This window comes from Haliotis asinina, chromosome 13, assembly GCF_037392515.1.
Source record: "Haliotis asinina isolate JCU_RB_2024 chromosome 13, JCU_Hal_asi_v2, whole genome shotgun sequence".
NCBI classification, from domain to species: domain Eukaryota; kingdom Metazoa; phylum Mollusca; class Gastropoda; order Lepetellida; family Haliotidae; genus Haliotis; species Haliotis asinina.
In genome coordinates, this window is record NC_090292.1 from 26,867,711 (window position 1) to 26,892,578 (window position 24,868).

General features: G+C 37.9%; 1 protein-coding gene across 1 annotated transcript; it reads left to right on the plus strand.

Moving 5' to 3' along the window:
* Nucleotides 1–8,130: 8,130 nt before the first annotated feature.
* On the plus strand, nt 8,131–13,690 carry LOC137259480 (C-type lectin lectoxin-Lio3-like). The gene is made up of 3 exons (XM_067797127.1): nt 8,131–8,326; nt 10,005–10,202; nt 13,452–13,690. Exons 1-3 carry the CDS (start codon nt 8,131–8,133, stop codon nt 13,688–13,690), a joined length of 633 nt encoding a protein of 210 aa, XP_067653228.1.
* The last annotated feature ends 11,178 nt before the right edge of the window (nt 13,691–24,868 follow it).

The window sequence follows — 24,868 nt, forward strand, 5'->3', positions numbered from 1 at the left end:
TGATAAAATAGTAAGTTTACAGAGTCATGGGGATTCTTGAGAAATGGCAAAATTGAAAGAAGTAGTGGTAAAATCCTTCCTAAATTTAAAAACAATTACAAGCCTTGTAAACATCACCTTTACAATCATTGTAAATGTTTGTTAATATGACATTTACATTTTGTAAATTTTTGTAAATCACCAACAGTCCCCAAAGGATTGTTTGTCTGCTGAAGGCTGTGTCCTTGTGCTGTCTCTACAATCGACATTGTTTTCGCGAATCTGTGTACGAAGGTGGAATCTTGATCTTCCTGATCTTGACCGGTCTTGCATCTGGTCTGTCTGTTTGTGGTAATTTATAAACTGGCTGATGGTAGCTTGGCTACACTTGAAGGCTTTTGCTAGCTCATGTTGTGAAGACTTGTATGGAAGACTGATTCCCACGATTAAATCTTCCTTGACTACATTGATGAACTGATTATTTCCTCTAAATCGTATGTGGGACATGTGTATTTCAACGACTTGGTCAGCAATTAGATCCCAAAGAAATGCAAGTTCTCTAAGTGTCATTCACAGTATGCTGGTTATTATTAGGCATTAGTTATTATTAGTTATTATTATTATTATTATTTTATGAGTTGATTACTACTATCTACACCAAATCCTGGACTTTCACTTCTCGAATATTTTGAAAAGGCCTTTAACACAGTAGAATTGTCATTTTTCGAAAAAAAACCTTCACCTTTTTGAATGTATGGGATTCCGCCAAAATTGTATGTGTATTTTATAAAGGTATTACTTAAAGTGTATTATTTTAAGGGTTTGGGTTGTTCGAATTTCAACATTTATAGAAGTTGTTTTCAAAGAACGTATCACTTCCAGCATATCTCTTCAAACAGAGTTTGACATTTTAGTAAAATAACTCAGAAATAAAACAAATAGTTGTATACAATGTTGAATACTTACTCAGTCAGTTTGCTGATGACACTACCTGTACTCTCGATGGGTGAACACTATCTGCATGCAGTGCTCTAGGTTTGTATGACCATTGCGCATATGAATTATCCAAAGTGTGTGTGTGTGTGTGTGTGTGTGAGAGAGAGAGAGAGAGAGTGTGTGTGTGTGTGCGTGCGTTTGCGTGTGTATGTGTGTTTATGGTTTGTTCGCCATGAAATATTCATTAACACGTATGCAATGTTTAATTTACCGTTGTGTATACATAAGCAATGAATATGTTTAGATGTATTTATTGCATATCTCGTTATTATTACGAAGTGTCAGAGTAACGCTGAAATAGACATGGTTGGTAATCAGCCCAGCAGAGTTTTGCAACATAGATATCAGAGTGGGTGCTCAAGTTAATGTTTATAGTCATACTTGTTTTTATTATAAAATCACGAAGAGACTATCGATTAGCTCAGTAATGATTACCGTGTTCACTACTCTTTCATCAACCCGTTATAAAACAAGAAAAAAATAGGGAGATGTTGTATCAAGATGTAGCGTTGAAACTTGAGAAACAGAACTGAGATCACTATCAAGTGAGTGATGTCAGTATTCATTGTCAATGAATGTTTTATGATTTCTCATCTATTTTCAACCCAGCATTATCGCATTTTAATGTTCTTGTTAAAAGGTTTAATGACATATCATGTCATGATGTTTCAAGACAAAGGATCAGTATAACACATAAACACGCATGCATGGAGTATAAAGTTACACACAATAAGAATGTTGTAGAATAACAGTTATTCATACAGACTCCAAAAGACATGTTACAATAGTATATTACGTAATGCTGCAGCTCTTGACTTACTGGAGTTAGAGAGTTACTTTTCACCAGTGGTTATGGACAAGTTTGGCAAACCAGAATGTGCATTCAAAATAAAAAAATTGCATTGTCCATAACACAGACTGAAAAGACAGAATATCCGCCATTTTGATTTTATGACGTCATTGAACGCCTGTATGACCTCATTTCTCAGGGTGCAGTGACAATTGAGAACACTGTCTCAAATGCAACATGTTGATACGCACCTGGCTGAGGGGTTAATCACCATGGACGCCGTGGGATGACACATCCAGCTTGACATCAAGCCGTTATTCTGGACCAGTCAACGTAGAACAAGTATTGAACTCAACCCTGTGTGATTCATGCTGACTTGGTCAATGACCCCGGGCTCCCAGGGAAATGGACATGGATCCTGACAGCATGACACACTGTGACATCACGCCATATTAGACCCGTGAAGGTCCTGGGGTAGAATAGGCCTTCAGCAACCCATGCTTGCCATAATAGATGACTATGCTTGTCGAAAGAGGTGGCTAACGGGATCGGGTGGTCAGACTCGCGACTTGGTTGATGCATGTCATTGGTTCCCAATTATACAGATCGATGCTCATCTTGTTGATCACTGGATTGTGTGGTCCAGACTCAATTACTTGCAGACTGCCACCATATAGCTGAGTGGGGCGTAAAAGTAAACTCACTCATTCCATATTATCAGCCACTCTTGACTCCGAGACAGGCAATGGAACGTATCATTTCAGGTTAAAGCCGACTCTCGACAGCATGTCAGATGACTATACAGTGAAGAAAACATCAAACAATAGATGAACAATCAGATGACTATACAGTGAAGAAAACATCAAACAATAGATGAACAATCAGATGACTATACAGTGAAGAAAACATCAAACAATAGATGAACAATCAGATGACTATACAGTGAAGAAAACATCAAACAATAGATGAACAATCATCAGGACATTGTGTTGGAAGAGGGGGTGGGGTGGGGTGGGGGTGGGTGGGGTGGGGTGGGGGTGGGTGGGAGCGTGTATCAGATATCTGTCGAGTGTGTTTGTAAGTCTGCCTGGGGAGGCAGGATTTCTGTAAAAAGCGTATGCTAAAATGTTATTGGCCCACGAATTACACCCTACTCTCTCAAACTGAATAGTATGATTTTGCATTGAATGAATGAACATAATGATAAACCGATATGTGGTGCTTTTTAAAGCCAAAAACATACAAAAATTAAACGCCATATGCTCATCAACACTAGCTTGGGCATGTCAGCTTTTGCTGTAGCAATGTGGTGGACTCATCAATGAGATTGTATGCTATTACATATTTTGGAATGTAATTTTCAACTTTCTGACTTCCATGAATGTGGTGTAATTGTATAGTAATAAGGAGTAATCATAAATGTGTGAATGACAACGGATTGGACTGGGGGCTGGGGGCTGGGGCTGCAGTGCTTACATGAAAACTGTCAATGCGCTGTCACTAACTGATTCTTATCCAATCCAGAGGGTGGACAACTGAACCGATCAAACTGGTCACGTTCAATGCAATGAGCGTGTATCGAACATCTGTCGAGTCTGTTTGTTAGTCTGCCTGGGGAGGCAGGATTTCTGTAAAAAGCGTATGTTAAAATGTTATTGGCCCATGAATTACACCCTACTCTCTCAAACAGAATAGTATGATTTTGCATTGATTGAATGAGCATCATGATAAACCAATATGTGGTGCTTGTTAAAGCCAAAAACATACAAAAATTAATCGCCATATGCTCATCAACACTAGCTTGGGCATGTCAGCTTTTGCTGTAGCAATGTGGTGGACTCATCAATGAGATTGTATGCTATTACATATTTTGGAATGTAATTTTCAACTTTCTGACTTCCATGAATGTGGTGTAATTGTATAGTAATAAGGAGTAATCATAAATGTGTGAATGACAACGGATTGGACTGGGGGCTGGGGGCTGGGGGCTGGGGGCTGGGGGCTGGGGGCTGGGGGCTGGGGGCTGGGGGCTGGGGCTGCAGTGCTTACATGAAAACTGTCAATGCGCTGTCACTAACTGATTCTTATCCAATCCAGAGGGTGGACAACTGAACCGATCAAACTGGTCACGTTCAATGCAGAAAAAAGTTGGACATACTGAAGGGTTCCTGGCAGATTCCACCCATAGACCCTGTGAAGAAATATCCGCCTTTGCTACACCAGATGGACTATGTCAATACAAAAAGATGCCATATGGTCTGAGGAACTCACAAGCACTGGTCGACAAAGTCCACCAACTGCACCATGGGAAGACCATCCGAATAGAATCTGTGATTTCATGCATAGATTGTCTGAAGCAAAACTGACTGTGAATCTTGCAAAGTGTGAATATGGAAGGCACAAGTTGGTTTGGGGTCATGTTCTCCTGTATTACAGGCACCAAATTATGAGAAGAACAACACATTTTAAGCTACAAACTAATGATAGTGATATAGGTGAACTGATGAAGTGTCCAGCTTGCTATTTTTCCAACACATTTGACAAGCATTACAGAAATTATTCTACCACTTGGAAAGTGGCATTAGGACTTTTGCTTGCTTTGGATCATTTTGAAGAGTACCTTTGTACCACATCTTCTCCAGTTACTGATTATTTTTTACTGATAACAATAACTTGACTTTTCTTCACAAAACGAAGAACATGAATTTGACTTTGCAAAGGATTAAGTCTTGTGATAAGACACATTAAAGAACAATGCTTGTGCTGGTGCTCTCTCCAAACTGTAGATGGATAATAGCTTGATGAAGCTGTATGTTTCTAGCTGCATCATATTATGGTATATCATCCGCTCTTCGTGTTACTGTGATTGTAGTAGAATTTTTCTGTGAATTGAGGAGAAGCATGTAAAATGTGAATGTACAAAGTAGGTGTCCCTCCCCACGCCATTTACAACAATGATAGCTCCAACCTCCCCAAGTACAAAGGTCAGGACCCCTCACCTCCCGAGATCAAAATGAGTGACCTTCCCCCTTTTCCTCCCTTCCCCTTCAACCATTAGTTAAGACAGACACTTATGGTATTGATATGAAGTACATAAGTAACCAACGATACTTGAAATTCGGTTATGAGGATAAAGGAGGTTAGACGATTCGTTAGGATTTTGTGGGCGAAAGGTTGGGAGACAACAAGGGGAGGCAAATAATTAAGGTCTGGTAAAGATCACCTAGTCTGCAAAGGCACCTGTTTATTAACCTCAATCAATATTTTTTATCAGTATGGACTCACGTTGCTTATTTCTTTTCACATTCTACTTTAGAAAAACATTGTATCTGCTGAGATCCTTATGACTTTTCTTACTATTAGAGTTAATCTTTGGACGGATCTCAGATATTTCAAGGAAAGACGTAGGTTTATGTGGATAGACAAGTCTCCCTTAGAGTACAAAAAATGGGTCATGGGTCAACCAAGCCACACCCGAAGGACATTGATGGCACACTATTCACAGAGGACTGTGGCCCTGGCGATTCCCTTGATTTGCTACATCCACAGGAATGACCGTTCATGTAGTAAAACAAGTGGCTTCACATGTGAAGTCTGTTGACTGATACTAACCATACATAGTTTGTCAAGACCTGTGACGTTCCAGGTCAGAATTGATCTCCAGTAAACTATGCTTGTCATAAAAAGTGGCTGATGAGATGAGGTGGTCAGGCTTGCTGACGTGGTTTACATATGTCATCATGTCACAGTTTCATAGATCAATGGCCATGTCGTTCATCACTGGATTGTCTGTTCCAGACTTGATTATTTAGAGACCACCTGATATAGCTGGAATATTGCTTCAGCTTCAGACAATCAACTAACAATGATAAATTTAGTTCATGAAGCAGCAGGGTCAGACCCTGGATTGTGAGTACAGATGGCAGTGCACATATATTTTCAATAAAAAAGAGGCACTTGGAGTTGTTTTCTTTTCCAAACTGTGCACCCGCACAACTGACTTTAATCATTTGATGTAATGGGAAGTTTTTGTTTAAAAATGTGCGTGCATGTTTCCATGCTTGTTCAGATGAATACGGGGTTTACCTTTGGATATGAGTGTCAGTGATTCGAATACCTGCATGGGACTCGGAAATTCTATGGCTGTTGCACTTGCAAATATCAAGTGAGATAAAAATAAGGTTTGGTTATCCTCAGTTCTACTTCACATCCTCTGTTTGTGAGGACAAGCTGAATTGTTTGGATGGGAGCATGTCCTTTACAATACAGTGATTTTTTTGGTCCTAAACCGGTCTGAGTTAGACAGTGCACTGTACTTGAATTCATTGTCAATGTATTTAAGAAAGGAACGTCGGATCCATTATCTTTAAACCTTAATATAATGCTAGACTATTACATAGTGTTGCTTTAAACAGCAAAGCGTCTGAGAGGGTCAGCGTTGCTGTCTTGGCGTCAGTCATTTACAAACCACTGTTTTATTTTAGGGACACTTCAGTGTCAAACAACAAAGAGACGCGCATAATAACTGGAAGAAGCACAGGCTGGCAATGAATACACAAAGGGAAATCTGACACAGAGATGCATACGAGATAGTCATACAAATACCAAAAACCATATCAACTTACCTAAGAAACTACTTAATTTGTCAATAAAGTACTTAACGCATTACATATCCAAAAAAAAAACAGAAAAGATTTGTTTCGGAAGACAGTTAAATGTATCCAAGGACTGACTCTATTTCCCCATACGTTACAGTCAACAGCATCAGAAAAACAGGTACATCTGCACCAAGAAAACACTGACAGCATAAAACCATCTTCCAATGGCTTTAGTTTTAGTTCTACACAACATCCTCTTCATCAATTAAAACCCATAAAATGTTTTCCTGTCGGACTTAAACATTTTAAAAGTTGCACAGGATATGCATTTAAAGGTATCTATAGATCCTGCTCACTGAAGGACAAAGATGATGTCCGTGTATTGTTTAAAAATTGTAAACAAATTGTATATTTTCAATAGCGAAGAGGTAAATGCTGAGATGCTGTTTACTGTTGACTGCCCAAATCGTAAAATGTGCGCAGAACTGACCTACACTTATGATGCTTTCTACAGTGCCTCACTAGCAGCATCCTCGATATATCAAGGGTATACTTCAGAAGAATCTCCACTGGCTGGCTTTATTCGAGACAGATGCTATGAAGTTGAGTGTACCAATCACAAGTCACTTACGGTTTTTAAATTATACTATCGATTAAAGTTGGCACCACAAATCATGGGGTTAAAAACATTGAAACAAACCCCTATGTTTCATAGCAGCTCTATGTTACCATTAGCCCCAGTAAAGGGACCTTGTTTGATAGGCATTTAGAAGTTGAGAACTAAGGAAGGATAACATTATGCAGATGAGCAACTGAGTGAGTGATAAAAGTGTTCGAACCAACACCAAAACGTTGCTTTTACTGTAATAAGGAAGTCGTTTATCCATATATAAGACTTCAGGGCTTGTTCCAGCCCCATAAATAGGTAAAACTCATAATTTTGTGGATAGACAAGATCTTTAACGCACAAAAGATGCAACGTTTGAGCGTAGACACCAAAACATAATTGGAATAAGAAAGTTGAGAATCCATAAAATATGATGCTCTTCATGGATAATGTTAGTGTGAACATAACTTTGAACTTTGAAAGGTGTGTGTGTCGGAGGATTGATTGCTGTCAACTTATGCATAATTTGGAACACGTCTTTTCGGTTACATGATAATGGGAATTATTCTTCATCATTATTATTATCATTATTATTCTTCATCATTATTATTATCATTATTATTCTTCATCATTATTATTATCATTATTATTCTTCATCTATATTATTATCATTATTATTCTTCATCATTATTATTATCATTATTATTCTTCATCTATATTATTATCATTATTATTCTTCATCATTATTATTATCATTATTATTCTTCATCATTATTATTATCATTATTATTCTTCATCATTATTATTATCATTATTATTCTTCATCTATATTATTATCATTATTATTCTTCATCATTATTATTATCATTATTATTCTTCATCATTATTATTATCATTATTATTCTTCATCTTTATTATTATCATTATTATTCTTCATTCTGTATATGTTTTACAGAAGATTCAATTGGCAATGTATGTTTAATAAATGATCTATCCTTTTACCTGAAACAAGGACAAGCAGAAACGTCCTCATGATTGATGATCCACGTTTAATATGTATTTCAATACATCATGTGTCTTTAAATCATTTACTGATGTTTGACATCAACAGTTCAATTACTGCTAGTGTTCAGAAAGAAGCCAACTTCGAAAACTGCAGGATGACAGCCTTTGCATTGATGCTGCTGGTGTTTTGTCACTGCAGTCTTTTTAATGAGAACCATGGTCGAGGACTAACAACATCCAACAAGACGCAGATTGCATGTGCTCAGCTACGGGCATCCCGCTGTTCTCGTACAGTCGGACTGGTTCTCCGGTGTGCTCCAGTAGGGCTCAGAGTGACTACAGAGTCAAAAGGTAGGCTTCACGGTTTGAATCAAAACTAAATCACTTGCACATTACACCAGCGTTCGATAAAAGCACTTGTAGTAGGTAAAGGGCAGATGTTTCTGGATTGTGGTTTCAATTTTGAATGTGTGTGCACACTTGACAATTTGAAATGTGGAAGTGAAGAGGTCAGTTTGGGCATCAGCTTTGGCGTAGCCTGACCTTAGCTTTATAGCTTTATTAGTCACTATTTGTCAGAAATACTGCCGATTTGAACTCACCAAAAAGCTTACAGCCTCAACTCGTGCCTCTAGGGGATACCATATCTGCACTATCTGTCAAGGAAACTTCAAGGAAACTGAAGCTTTTCAGCGGTTCAGTTATTCTGTAACATCCTTTGCCCTTTTGGGGAATCAGATATGTTATTCTGTTTTGTTTTTAATAATGTTGTAAGGTCTTGACTTGCCTGAAGGAACAAATATGAAGTGCGTGAAGTAGCTTGTTTGTTGTTTGCTTTGCCATACTGCTTCTCCATCATCTCGATTCCGAGAACAACTCACAAAATCTGTCTGTCCGCCTGTCTACTGCTGAGTGTGTTACACCGCAACACAAAATCTTACAGATAGTATAAGTTGCTGGAGACCAATTTCAACCCAAGTCTTCACGGGTGTAGAAATAAAAGCAGTAGTTTCTGACAACAAACACATATAACTAACTGTCTCAAAAGCATCAGATCTACCAAAATACAGGCGATAGAAAACACATTCGCAATTCACAGTGTTACGAGTGTGTAGTTTATGTATATTTTGTTATTAACTCAGTAATGATTATTATTGCGTCACAATGTTTAGTGTTATCAATAATAATTATATTGGGTCACACTTCGTATTATAGATGACCGCATTTTCAGGATTCAGGTTTTCCGGGAATTATCTGCCCTAGACTTTCTATATGTTTACTTCCGGGAGGTTATTCTGGGGTCATTCTACGGTGTTGGTGATGGCCGTAGGTGCTCGTACGTTCGGGAAACGACTGAAAGTATATATAAAGGCTCGTGGCCGTGTTGTGAGCGACACAGATTGACACACTTTCATATTGTGGAGTATATCATCATCAATCGCTGCCAACGCCTGATCTACTGCTGTCAGACCGCTCACTGTTTTTCATTCAGCATGACTGTTTATCTCTCACACTGAGACTTTGTCAGTTTGCTATACTATATATTTTGTGACCCACTGCCCTAGATTTTGTTGCATTTGTATTGTACTTGAAATCAGTATTGTTAAATTGAATTGTGACTTTGTATACCTTGCTCTCTCTCTTTGCTAATAATGAAATTTTAATATTATAGACTTGTCTCTGTTCTGTTTTGCTGGTTCACCAGGGGATTTCTTACATCGTTTGTAACAGTAAATTCTTAACTGTAACAACAGTCAATTTACTTTGCTTTTCTTTTGAACTAAACATTCATGTAATACAACATCATTATTTAAAGCTATAAAGACCTCGCCTTCGGTCGGTCAGTCAGGGAAATATTTCGGGCCTCAGTGTGACTCAGAGGTAGATTTTAGGTAAAAGTATCTTATTTTCAGAAAATAGTTAATGATAATGATATATAATTTATCCACATTTAAACATTGATACATTCTATGAAATAATACTTGCATTTTAATAGATAATACAACAGTGGCGATGTTATTTTACGCAGTCAAGAGACCAGGTTATCGGTCGTTGAAGGCTGGGAAGGTGAAGATCAACGTCAAAAGACACGTGATCCCACTGTCTTGGGATGCAGCTTTGTCTGTGTGTCAGTCTGAAGGAGGATCGCTTGTTAAGATTGACACCAAGGAAAAGGAGACTGCTATCATGAAGAAATTTAACATTCAAAGCCGATCATTCTCTCCAGGTATTTCTTTCAAAGTGCATTTTGTTGCCTCTTTCCTCAAAGGGTTTTGTGGTAGTGTAAATGACTTATTTCAAGAGATTGTTTTCGGTTTTAATGCTAAGATATATTTGTGAATGATCTCGATTGTTTAGAAACTGCTAAGCAAAAAGACTTGTGGGTCCCCTTTAATCCTGGAAAAAATAACACATACAAGTCTATAATCCTCAAATATGTCTTGAGTAAACAAGGTTTTAGTGAATGACAATACCGATGTCTAATATGACACTATTGAGTGAGTGAGTTAATATTTATTGTTACATCAGCAAGTAGTATAAGTAATGGTTGCACGAGCCCACTTCAAAATAAGTAAGTATTTAATATCAATAACATAGACATAGACCCCCTTTCAAAGGCACTAAAACCAAAATGACACAACCCGTTGCCCTTCAAGGCAGACTGCTGTCTGCAGTGGGATTGGTCTTTTAACTAGACTACATCAATGTCTAAATGCCAGCTGAAATAGAAAGATTAGAAAGATTAGAAAGAATGAAAAAAGAGTAAAAGGGTCCGTTTGTAACCACAGTCCCCCAAGGGGGCCTTTTCTCACCACGAGAGTGCCCCACTCAGAAAGGCCCTTTTCAGAGACCCCACTGATATGATTGTGATCCCCTTGCTCACGAAAGTTACTCACGGTCTCGCACTATACCTTTGCTTGTATGCAGTATTCTGTGGGCAGAAACTAATACCCGGAACTCTGACAAACATATCAGTTGATAACACTTATGTTGAACCGTTACTTATACTACTTTGGCAATATTTCAGACACATCGTGACCAGAACAATTATCAGTACGTTTATATATTAAAAAAAATACCTGTTGACAAAGAACATTAAAAACGCTAAAGTATCACAGAGAGGGCAAAACTAGCACATGATCATAAAACGATACCATTATAAGACAACAAGACAAAAATGGGCTATAGATCACTAGCAACTAAAGGCAGATCACCTTGCTAGGGACATGATACTATTGAGTCACAAATCTAAAATGTTGACAAAATGTCTGCAGTCACAAAAAGACTTTTTAGCATCCCACCAAAGACACCCTGAGCAAAACACAAAGGGAGGTAATTTCTCAACTGTCCCTTAAATGTATCTGAAAATACATAGTCTAAGCTCAATACAAGCTGATATTCAAATCCACATTCAGCACTCTAAACATTTGTGACCCACGATAACTAACAGGTAATTTTTGTGACATTATAATTAGCAAAACATACCTGCTTTTCATAGAAACCTTGAATAACAATCATAAACACATAACTAACATTATTAATAACATTTTTGTCTTGTTGTCTTATAATGGTATCGTTTTATGATCATGTGCTAGTTTTGAATTAGTCCATAAAATATGGTACAACCACTACTCTAGTGTCTTTGACTTTGTACAGCTACTCTATCCTGTACTGCCATGGTGATATGTTTGTACTGATTTAGTACTAACTGGTGAAATTAGTGTGCGAACAAAATTTAATTATATAATGTTAATTATATCATATTTAATTTTCTTTGTTGTTTGTTGTTGTATCATACTTGGGTATTCTATGGACTAATTCCCGGTGAAGCTCTTAGTAAGTGAGTGAGAGTTAATATTTAGGTCCATGTTGCAGGTATATTGTGATGAGAACAACTTATTTTACATGAATATCAAAATAAACACTCTGACATCTCAGCTTGTTTGGACTAGACCATTATTCGAGTTCCATTGGTACCATCTTTACGTAGATATTTATATTTGTGATATGCTGAAGATTTACAGTCATGTATTAAAGCATCTTTTTTGTTTTTGTTTATATTTCCTCCTGATCAAGTAGTCCATCTCCTTCCATCAGTTCTCCTTGTCTAGTCGAAGAATTCCACCACGTGCTTTACTGACCTAATTGTGACCGATGACCTCGCCATACGACAGTCCTGATGCCGGCAGTTTTATAGACTAAATTTGTAGGTGTTGAACTACTCCGATAGTAGATGAAGACACGAACACACACGCAGACATTTGTCACCACTGTGACAGTTTGAGAAACTCAGTTTGAGAAAATATTTGTAATTTTTGAATTTTCGCTATGGGATTGAATACATTTGTGCTCTTTTATAAATATTATTTGCGAGCTTAATAAAAAAAATCTCATTTGGGAATATTGAACCCTTTTCCGAAATAAAAACTGGAAATATGAGGAGAACATGTGGTAATAATTACGTCAGAATCTTTAATATATATGTATTTTTCTTGTTTTAGTTGTATCAAGAAGGTTTAATTCTTTAAAATAAATAAGCGAAAACAAAAACAGTAAGACAATGTATGAGACCTTTGCTGATATTCAGTACCACTGGAATTAAAACAGGTATAAGAGTTAATAGAACTATCATTCCTGTTTAAAGTACTGATGTTCTTACGCCAAAATTCGAGAGCGGTACATGAGTCGCTTTTGGGCTTGCCTGGAATAACATGCGTTGGTCACGAATGGTGCAGACACCCAGTTGTGGGTACAGTAACATGCAACACTTGACAAAATACAGTTACGACGTGTCCCAGTACATCCAGCTGCAAATGGGTACCTAGTGTTCATGAGGCCGTGTGATAACTGGAGTTGAGTTGGTAAACAGAAAAATCACAGAACATACCAGCACCTTGAGCATGTACTAGTTGCATGTTTATATGCACATTGTAAACCAAAAGTTACTGTGTTCTGTAATCTGATTGTTTGAAAAACATGATTAAATGGTATTAGATTCCCGGAAACTGAAAGACTATTCACCGCGTATTGACACGTAAACAATTGTTTTGTTGTGTCATCAACAGTGGTGACGTCATGCAAATCATACTGTGACGTAAGTTAGAATGACGTCACAAATGAGCAACTCCAGATGCTACCATGGGAACCAGCTGAAACGGCCAGCTGAGGACACTTCACTGCTGTATCCGTATTCGATGTAAACGAGTGCAGACAGTAAAACTCTTTGGTTTACTTTTGTGTTTACAATGTCGATAAACATCATGTGTTGGCCAATTTCCGGGTGTTATTGAGTATTTGAAGCACGGGAATATTTCATTTGAAACCTCCGGCTGACGCCGTAGGTTCCAAATGCATTCCCGTGCTTCACATACTCAAAAACACCCGGAAAATGGCCAACACATGGTGTTTATCTCCTAAATAGATCCTATAATGAAGATAATGATAATTTCGGATATCTCCCTTGCTTCTCTTGCAGTTTATCTTTGGATGGGCCTCAGATATTTCAAGGTACAGCGGAAGTTTCTGTGGACAGACAAGACTCCCTTAGAGCACGGAAACTGGGGCATCGGTGAGCCAAGCCACACCTGGATGAAACTTGATGGCACTGTAGTCATGGAGGACTGTGTGGCACTGGCGGTTCCGTTGCTTGGCAACATCTACTGGAATGACCATCCATGTAGTAAAACACGTGGTTTCATATGTGAAATCCTTTGATTGAAATAAACCCCACATACAGTCTTATACAGATATACTAGAATGTGTGCCCATGAATTGCTAAATATATCACTTTAGAAAGGCGGTCAATAAATATTACGGGGCAAGATGTCCATGTATAACCTATACCAAAACACTTCTTCATCTGTTAGAAATAGTCAGACATCACAGAACAAAGTTGTTAAGAAAACATCATTAAAATATTGACACAGTTCCCAGTTTCTCACGAGCAGAGAAAGGATGGAGATGGCTAAGCACAGGTTGAATTTGTCTTCAATAAAATCAGCTATGGAGAAGAGGTGGTCGGGCTTACTGACGTTGTCGACACGTGTCATCATATCCCAGCTGGATATACCGCTCCTCATGTTGTTATTCAAATGGATTGTCTATCGAAAAACTTGATTATTTACAGACCGTCCGACATAGCGGACATAGTTCGGCTTCAGAAACCCAACCAACCTTTGTATTTTATCAAGCAGCAGACTAAGAAAGTAATATCGGATCTTCAAAAATTAATATAATGCTGGACTGTTGCATGGTGTTGCTTTAAACAGCAAAGGGTCTGAGAGGGTTAGTGTTGTTGACGATTCTGCAGTTGTGTTAAACAAACAAATGGGTTCATTTCTAAACTCACTTACAAAGAAGCAAAGAAATACATGTAAGTGTTGCTCACTTCTATTTCAAAACAAAATACAGGGAACCCATGTATTTTTCTCTTTAAGAGTGAAGATTTTCTGTTTCTTGCATTCAACCTTCTTTTGTTGAAAAGAGTTCATTTTGTGCTGATCCATTAACATTCTTCAAACTACTGGTATACACATATAAGATGATCCACGACCTGACAAATGACTCCAATTTGCATACTTGGGAACGCCCCACAGAACGATCCACTTAAACAAGAGGGAGACAGGTTGTCTGATAAATATCGAGAAGTTCATTTTCCCCGTGCGTTTCACGCATGAATTGTTATAGCACACTTGATTTGGGAACAGGTACAATCCCAACGAATTGAATCAACACAATATACTGAGCAAGTTTGTACAGCAATACTGACCCGTCTTAACACTATAAAAATATTTCCCTCGCATAGGTATTTGTGCTAGAAAATGATATGTAATTTGGTACATGTGTACCAAACAGTGGTGATTAAACCATTTATGTACACTGTCCCTTCTTTGGGGCGGATACTTCGAATAAGTATTTCTCTGCTACTGTTCAAGATAGAGACTTGAAGTATAGAAGTAAACTGAGTAAATTGTTTAGTGTTTGAACCATTCATGTTACTTGTAGAGTCACGTCCCTGCATGGCGACCGCCAGCGGCAAGGCAGCTACCTTGCCATTTGGCGAAGTGTGAGGGTATTTGATTTTATTCTTGGTTACAGGAAAAGGTGTTTTATTCGTTATTCAAAAAGAGAAAAAAAATGAAAATGACTTGCATTTTTTGGCATACTCAACCTTCCGCCAAATGTGAAAATGATGCCGTGCCGGAAAAGGGACAATTTGCAGCTAAGTGTGCTTATTTTAGGCAACTGGTTAGGATCTGTATGATCAACCTCCAAGACAATGCATGATCATGGACGATCTGAACGGACACAGCCTGCTTTGGGAAAATGTTCATGCTAACAATAAAGCTAAAATACTTAAGGAATCTTTCAGAGAAATTTAACGATGAATTACAGCACTTCTGTACACCAAGCTAATGGAATATATACTGCCCTCTATCTGCCACTCGCCGATTCAACCTTGCCTAATGAATTTGAATGACTGGGCCATGATGAATGTTGGAGTGATCACTTCGGAACAACATTGCTGACATTCACACGCGCGGAGATGATCATTAATTACAATGGTGAAACGTATTTGGATTCACTGGATGCGCTTTCTACTTAACAGGGATTATTGGCAATTCGGTTCGGGTGATTGCTGTAAAGTGCTTCATTTAGACTGGAATCAGATATTTGAGAATGTCAGGGTTGTTTGTCAAACATAAATAGACGACAACAACACGCATCTAATCAATTAATTATCCACACATGTGTACTTCATGCTGGATATATCACGTGCCTGTTATTCTATAGTTGATATTTCAGGCATTGAGTTCTGTTAGTGTATAATGCATGCATGCATCCTCAACGTTGTCCACTAATACAGTTACTGGATGATACTTGCACTGCTGATGCTAGTGTTTGGGTTTCACAGTGTTTGTAATGAGATCCATGGCCGAGTATCTTTCAGCAAGGTGCAGACTGCATGTACTCAGCAACGAGTGTCCCGCTTTTCTCATGCAATCAAATGGGATTTCCGTTGTTGCCTGGAAGGGCTCAGATTGAGAAGAAGGTCGAAAGGCAGGACTCCAAGTTTGTGCAAGAATTGACTCGTTGCAGGTAGCGCCACAATACGTCTCCTTGGTTGATTGGTTTCTTACGTTGCTACTGGTGTCAAATTTTGACTGGGTATATGCAGTCAACATGTGTATATTTGAACTGAGGACGTGTATAGGTTAACTAGAGGTTTCAGCTTATATGTTTGTTGCCGTTCTGACGGCGGCCCTACCTTTGGTGTGTTCTCCACTATGTTATTGGGCGTGGCAACTTAATTTGACTAACTCTGTGTTATAGCTGATATGTTGCGACTCGTACTTTTAAAGGATGAAACATCTACATTATCCGCCAAGGATACTTACCTGTAGATGGAGAACAGCCAATGTGGATTTCAGTGATTCGCTTATATAATTTTAACCACTTTTGTCCCTGTGGGACTCTGCTTTGTTAGTCTTTTGTTATATATGTTGTGTTGTTTCACATAAAGCTGTTGATCAGTGCGTTGTCTGGTCCAGACTCGATTATTTGCAGACAATGCTGAGAGCCAGGAAATCCGATGTTGGGGTCGTGCTACGTCGTCATCGTCTCTCAAATTCATCGTTATCTAAAAATGTCCATTTGGTTGTCTAGACATTACCTTTTCCGAAGCAGGTGTAAAATTACATACACTGAAGTCTGATTGTGGACGAGTTATATATGTTTTAAAATACAAAGTACAAATTGTCGCTACAGATTTCTCATCTATGCGGGTCTTTTATCTGGATAGTTTATTGCCTGTGTCATAAAGTGTCAGAGGTAGGTTTTCGGTAAAAAATCGGTTTTTCAGAAAGTGGTTTATCATATACAATTTATCCACAAGTTAAATAAAGATACTTTCTGTGAAACATTACTTATGTTTTAACAAATGATAACATGTGATAATGATTTTCATGCAACAGTAAAACCAGGTTATCAGTCGTTCAAGGCTGGAAAGGTGAAGATCAACGTCAAGAGACACGTGACCACACTGTCTTGGAACGCAACTTTGCATGTATGTCAGTCTGAAGGAGGGTCGCTGGTCAAGACGTGTGAAACCTTCACCAGCTGCCGCATTTTCCAGCACTGACGTATGGAACATGACGTGCTATCCACACTGGCACTTACGGCAATGTCGTTGAATCTTTCACTCACGATGTTGAAGGTAAACACTGTCAGACAATTTCTGATATTTAATGTTTGATGTACTCGTAACAACATAAATGTAACTGTATGAAGTGAAAGTACCATTTTACAGTTTCATCGTTTCTTCAAAAATGATGAGTATTACCTATTAATTTTACATAAACATTTCCATTGAAAGGCATAATTAGGATAAACAAGAAACAGCAACTTTTTAGCGAAACACATTATTATTAACATAGATTCATGGTAAGAGTAATATAAGAGGTTGCCCATTACATTATAAGTTGGCTGTGGTAACCCTCGTTGTCTGTTTATCGTAGACCAATATCGAGGGTACACAACCCGACCCATGGGCCCTGATGGACCAGTGAACAACGTATTCATCTTACCAAATATCTCAATGTTAGTTTTAAGCTGTTTAAAGCACGGATAGGGATCGTACACTTCACTGTGTGAATCAAACTATTTTAATCTTGCATCTTGCTGTTTTTACCGCAGGTGTTGTTTTGTAAAACCACTGCAGCGTAATATTCACAGGGACAACATTTGAATGTTTTGTCAAAATGTATTTATTGGAATGCGAGGCAAATCTTTTTATAGCCATTGCTACATTTTGCGGACACACACACACACACACACACACACACAAACCGAAACAACAAATAAATTTAGAGTTATCTCCCCTCCATCGATTTGCATTCACAAGACATCGGTAATTTCCGTGCATCAAGCGCGATTCAGTGTTATTACTTCAAAGATGGTCTTCTGATGAAATATACGTCGTCAGACGTTCCGTGGAGGAAGCATAGAAATTGTGTACAAAAACTGTGGTACCAAAATTATTTTGAAATCATGCACCTTCATGGGCATATGAAAGTTCGATGGTAGGTCATTTGGTGTAACTTAAACTCGTTAGAACATTTTGGTACGTTTATTTTGGTCCAGTTTGAGACAAGATGTAGCTGAATTGTCGGAAAGCCAAATAATTCCATTTTGATTGAAATCCACAACGGCTTTTGAGGAACCTGTTCACAGAGTTATCATTGATTGTGTTGGTACACGGCCTGAACCCGAAGTCTGTTAATCAGTATCTGTCACTATCATGTGTTCATCTACAGGATTTATTGATGCAGCTCTTCGTAGGATTGTCACTCAGCGATCTATTACTAGATGAAAGGCGTTTCATCAATTTGTGTATCAGTTGGGTATTGAGTAGTTGGGTATTGGTATCAAACGATGAAGAATATGATCGAGAGTTATTGTTTTGAGACAGAAAATTGGGATTGTGCATTTGTTGCTGTTTGCCATCAGGGAGTCATTTCAGGAAAGTATAGAGATTATTCTCTTTGAGCTTGTACTTAATCACAATATGCCACTAAAATATCTAAAAGAAATGGGGCTTGATCACAATCTTGAGGTCCATCTTTTGCATTGTATTTCTATATTTCAGAATTTTGTTACGGTTAATAATTTTTCATGACAAAAGGTATAAGAAATCCCCTCAGAACCAAAATATAACACTGACAAGTCTAAAATATTCAATATGATGTATTGATCAAAGAACACGATGCAATGATTAACAGTAAAGGTTTCTAGTACAATGCAGCCGAGGCAAATCTAAAGTTATGTGTGTGTGTGTGTGTGTGTGTGTGTGTGTGTGTGTGTGTGTGTGTGGCCTTATACATACATAGTCACTGATTCTTGAGCATTCAAGCAAAGTACCGAACCTTCACCATCACCCGGAATGTGGTGCTTTTGGATGTTTTTTGTGGATGAAATGACGGGGCGGATTTAGACAACAATGATCCCAGGTGTGATAAAGGTCATCCAATTGTGATTGGGTGTAAAAAGTTTGGAACTAACATTACTTGCAGGTTCGTTCAGTGTTGTCACCATTCCTACTGGAATCCAAAAGTGAGTGTTTCTCGCCATCTGATTGACTAATCACACTTATCAAATTTCTTCCTCATTTCTTCCTCGAGGATATTAGTACAATCGTTGAAGATGACAAATTTTTGGATGAAATATTCAAAGATGATGGTTAGTGCAATCATATGGCACAAATGTTATCGCCTGGTAATAAAGTGATTGAAGAGCCATAAAATAATATCTTTCAATGATGTTTATTCACACATCTCAATCATTCGTGTATTTATAATTTGGTCATCGTACAGATTTTGATCATCTGTCAATTGTTCAACTAAACGATCTCCTCCGGAGCTTTTATGCCAACGTATCTTAATATACCTCTCATTCCACAGTCAATGTAAATTTCGTAAACACGTAGTATGGCTAACAAATATGGAGACTGACACCCTGGAAAACATACTTCCATGCTTGTTTCGACTAGTCCATTATTCGTTTTCCATTGGCACTATGCTATGGAACACTGTTTATCTTATGTATATTTTCTTAACATAAATATTCATATTTGTGATATGTTGAAGATTTACACTGTCATGCTATTAAAGTATCTTGACAGGAAATCGGTCTTATATGGCTAATCAACATTTATCTTTGACAAAGTAGAAATATTTCACATCTCTGGGAATATTTTTGTCTGAGTTTTATGGGCCATTAATACACTTTACAGCGAATTCATTAAAATTTCCACTTGGGACATGACAGCAAAATTAAACAAATGTTCAGTTTTTGAGTTTCTGCAGTGGGATTTAATGTAAATGTGTTCTTTTTATAAATGTTATTTGCCAACTCTTACGCCAGAATGTGTTTTAAAGACATATGTGTTTTCCCTTCTTTTAGTTGTATCACGGAGGTTTAGTTCTTTGAAATAAATAAGTGAAAACAAAAACAGCAAAACATCCATGAGACCTTCGGTGATACCAGTGGAATTAAAGAGGAATAGAGTTATTATTCCTGTTGAAAGTACAGATGTTCCTACGCCAAAATGAAATCATTCGAGAGGGACATATTCGGCTTGTCCGGAATAATATGGTCACGAATGGTGCAGACACCCAGTTTTGGTTACAGTAACATGCGGCATCACTTCCCACTGCACTCAGCTGCAAGTGGGCACCTTGTGTTTAAGAGGCTGTGTGATAACTCGCTGCTTGTAATGTAACAGACTGACTTGAATACTCCCCTTGGAGTTGAACTGGCACAAAAAAATATATGATATAAAAAAATAAAAAAAAAACAAAGGAAAAAACAACAACAAAAAATCCATGACAGAAACGTTCCAGCGCCTTATATGGGCACAATATATGTATCCTATGATAAAAAAATAATGGTATCGTATTTCTTACTTGCTTCTCTTGCAGTTTATCTTTCAGATGGGCCTCAGATATTTCGAGGACAGACAAGACTCCCACAGAACACGAAAACTGGGGCACCCGTGAACCAAGCCACACCTGGAAGGATGTTGATTGCACTGTATTCACGGAGGACTGTGTGGCACTGGCTGTTTCGTTGTTTCTTGACATCTTCTGGAATATTCATGCAGTAAAACAAGTGGCTTCATATGTGAAATCCTTTGATTGAAATGAACCTTACATACAGTCAGTTTGACTAGAATGTGTAACCATCATTTGCTAAATATAGCAGTTTAGAAAGGCGGTCAGTAAATATTACCTTGCGAGATGTTCATGCATAATCTATACCAAAACGATTCTATTAGAAACAGTCATGCATCATAGAAAAATGTTGCTTAACAAAATGTCATTAACGTGTTGACACAGCTACCAGTTTGCTACGAGGGAGTAGTGCAGAGAAAGGGAGAACCAGGTGTGTGAGAGAGGATGGCCTATCACAGGTTAATAAATCAATACCTTTGTAGGCATTTGTGCACATGCACACGGGTTGAAGTTTAGACATGTAGATATTTGTCATATTTGAGGATAATAAATCATTACCAATTCAAACTGTTACGAGAGTGTATTTTCTGTAAATTGTATTATTAATTAATTTCTAATTATTATTGTGTCACAACGTTTATTGTTTTGAATAATTATTATGGGTCACATTTCGTATCATAAATGTTCAGCGGTATTCGTATTTTGCCAGCAGGCTTTCTGGAAGTGCTTTAGAGTTACCTCCTCCTGAGTTTATGTTTTGATTAATTGTTGACTTCCGGGAGACTTCTAGATATGGCCTGTTGTCGTGTTCGGAAAGCGACGGAAATACACACAGATAACTGGAGTATATCTGCCAATATCCTGATCTACATCAACTGCTGCCAACGCCTGATCTACAAAACTGCTGCCTCGCCGCTCGCCGTTCGCCGTGTTACATTATGCAATTCTGTTTCTCACTCTTACATGAAGACTTTGGTGACTTGACATAATTGTGACCCATTAATGTAGATTCGACTCATTGGCATTGCATATGAAACCTCTCTTGTGATTTTTTGTATCATGGTTTTGTTTTGCTGAATACAATATTGAAAGTGTAGTATTTTGCTGGTTCTGAGGGGATTTCATACATCTTTTGTCACGGTTAATTTTTAACCGAAACAACACTTGAAAATCCAGTTGGATGTTAGGCTGCTTTCCAAACCTAAATTACTTGTTGGCTGGTCAATGTTGGTAGGGGTTGCAAGTTTTAGTAGTTCTTGTAATAAAACAAACGGCTTCATATTTGAAATAATTTGATTGGAATGAACCCCTTATAGTTCGTCTGGACCTGTGACGAGCCAGGTTAGAATTGGTCTTCAGTAAAGGCGGCTAAAGAGATGAGGTGGTTACACTTGCTGATGTGGTCGACATATGTCATCGATCCTCATGTTGTTATTCAATGGATTGCTTATTCCAGACTTGATTATTTACAGATCGTCCCATACAGCTGAAATACCTCTGAGTTCGGCATCAGACAACCAACCAACCAACCATTACAGTTCATCAAGCAGCAGACTGGTCACACTTGGTCTGGATGGTACAGATGTTGACATGGATGATGTCATCAACTGCACCATGGGAAGATCACGTTAAGAGAATCTCTGTTTTCTTCCATAGATTGTCCAAAGCAAATTTGACTGTAAATCCCGCAAAGCATGTTGGTTTTTGGGGCATGTTCTCCTGTATTACAGACACCAAAGTTTGAAAAGAGTAACAATTTCAAGTTACAAATCGATGATAATGATGTAGGTGTCCTTTAGCTATTTTTCTGAGACGTTTGACAAGCATTACAGAAATTATTCTACCACTGGGAAAAAGGCATTAGGCCTTTTGATCATTTTGAAGAGTACCTTTGTACCACAACTTCTCCCATTGAATATTTTACTGATCACAATAACTTGACTTTTCTTCACAAACTAACAACATGAATTTCACTTGACAAAGGATTAAGTCTTGTGATTATTAAAACACATTATAAAACGATGCTTGTGCTGGTGCACTCTCCAAACTGTAAATGTATAATGACTTGATGAAGTTATATGTTTCTATCTGCCTCATATTATGGTAATTCTGCAAGATGGTCTTCGTGTTCTTCATCTAAATATATTACCTATGTTACTGTGATTGAAGAGAAGCATGTACAATGTGAATGTACAAAGTAACTGTCCCTCCACACATCATGTACAATATTGATGGCTCCAACCTCCCCAAGAACAAAAGTCAGGACCCCTCACCTCCCCAGATCAAAATGAGTGACCTTCCCTTTCCCCTTCAACCAGTAGTTAAGACAGCCACTTATGGTATTGCCACTCATGGTATTGGTATGGTATAGGTGTATGAGGACAGAGAAGTCTCCCTTGAGTACAAAAAAATGGGACATGGGTCAACCAAGCCACACGTGAAGGACATTTATTGCACTCTGGTACTTGTAATTCGGTTATGATGATAAAGGATTCGTTGGATTTTGTGGGTGAAAGGTTGGGAGACAACAAGGGGAGGCAAATAATTAAGGTCTGGTAAAGATCCCCTAGTCTGCAAAGGCACCTGTTCAATATTTTATGTTTATTAACCTTAATCAATATTTTTTATCAGTATGGACTCACGTTGCTTATTTCTTTTCACATTCTACTTTAGAAAAACATTGTATCTGCTGAGATCCTTATGACGTTTCTTACTATTACAGTTAATCTTTAGACTGACCTCAGATATTTCAAGGAAAAACGTAGGTTTATGTGGACAGACAAGTCTCCCTTAGAGAACAAAAATGCGCAACCGTCCTTGGACCCTACGTGGCTTGGTAATATTTTTAATAGCCTGAAGGCAAGAAAGAGAATCGGAATAGATTATATACTGTTTATGTTTAGGATGTGTTTGAATATATTTAAGAGCCGTTGGTATGGCATTAGCTTCAGCTGTAAAAATAGAACTGTTGAAATGGTAATCTAGAAGATATTGTTCTGGATCCAATGACAGTGGCACAAGCCACTGCGCCACCGTCCTTGTATCTATCAGTAAATAAGGATTTATAATTGCTATAATTATGGTTTAATTGGTAATATTCTTGTTTGTATTGTAATTCATCAGTTTCTGATTTTGAAATGTAGTTAATGTTAGGTCCACTTGTGGTCTAACCAATTGCCAAAGAGGAGAAGAAAGAAAACGGCAAGGGGCTACATTGTCCAGATCAATGCTGGCAGCAGAAACAAGTGGTTTTATTCTTAAACCAAGAGGCGGAACAAGAGAAGATTTCTTATTGTATAAATCCTCATGCAGAGGATTGAAAAAACACAGTTATATGCAAGGTTTGACTCATTGGAATATAGTTTTGTTACATACTGTAAAGTTACTTTTATACGTCGCTGCTCAAGAGATGGTTCGTCAGCCTCGACATACAGGCTGTAAACAGGTGATGTTCGAAAGGAGCCACAACAACGTTTTAGACCTTGATGATGGAAAGAATCTAATAGTTTTACGTTGCTTTTGCAGGCTCCACCATATACGATGGAGCAATAATCAAGTTTAGAATGCACGAGTGATCGATATAGATGGAGAAGGGTAGCTTGATCACCTCCCCATATAGAATTTGAAACCACATTCAGCAAGTCAAGTGCTTTTCAATAGAAAATAGTTCATTATAGTCTTCTCCATTATCAGAATTGAAATTAATAGGTTTCTTTTCTTGTTGTCTTTAGGTACATAGATCGAAGAGGAAGAGTGTTTAGCGAGAGGTTCATCCAGTTCATTCGCAATATCTGATGTATCAGTAAGCAATTGACCTCCATGTTTAAGATGATGGACACTAGATTTAGTACCTTTACCTTGGATTTTCTGGACCATGTTCCATACCTTGGACACGAGCGTCCGAGAATTAATTTTGGATACATAATTATGTTTCTGTTTAAAAGTACACCTTTCTTTAGCATTTAAAATTTTAAATTTATTTAAATTATGCACCATAGGATGGCTACGTAAATAGTGTTCTGCTGTTTTCCTTGCCTTCCTAGCTTGTTTGCAGGCATCATTGAACCATGGTTATCGAATATGTTGAACTGCATAGGAATTTGGTATACACTCATCAGCCATGGTATTGAATTCATCAGAAAAAGCAATTAATAGCATCAGTAACGTCAATAAAACGTTCAGGTTTAAGTTTTGCAGCACACACTGTTTCATATAAAGCCCAGTTAGCTTCTTTAAAATTCCGCCTTGATGATGGAGGAACATCAGATGGAGTTACAGATTTTAGTATAGTAAGAAAATGGTCACTTCCCCATCGTGAAGTGTCATCGTGGAGTGACCATTCAAGTTCATTTAGTAGTTCTGAATTTGTGAGTGACAAGTC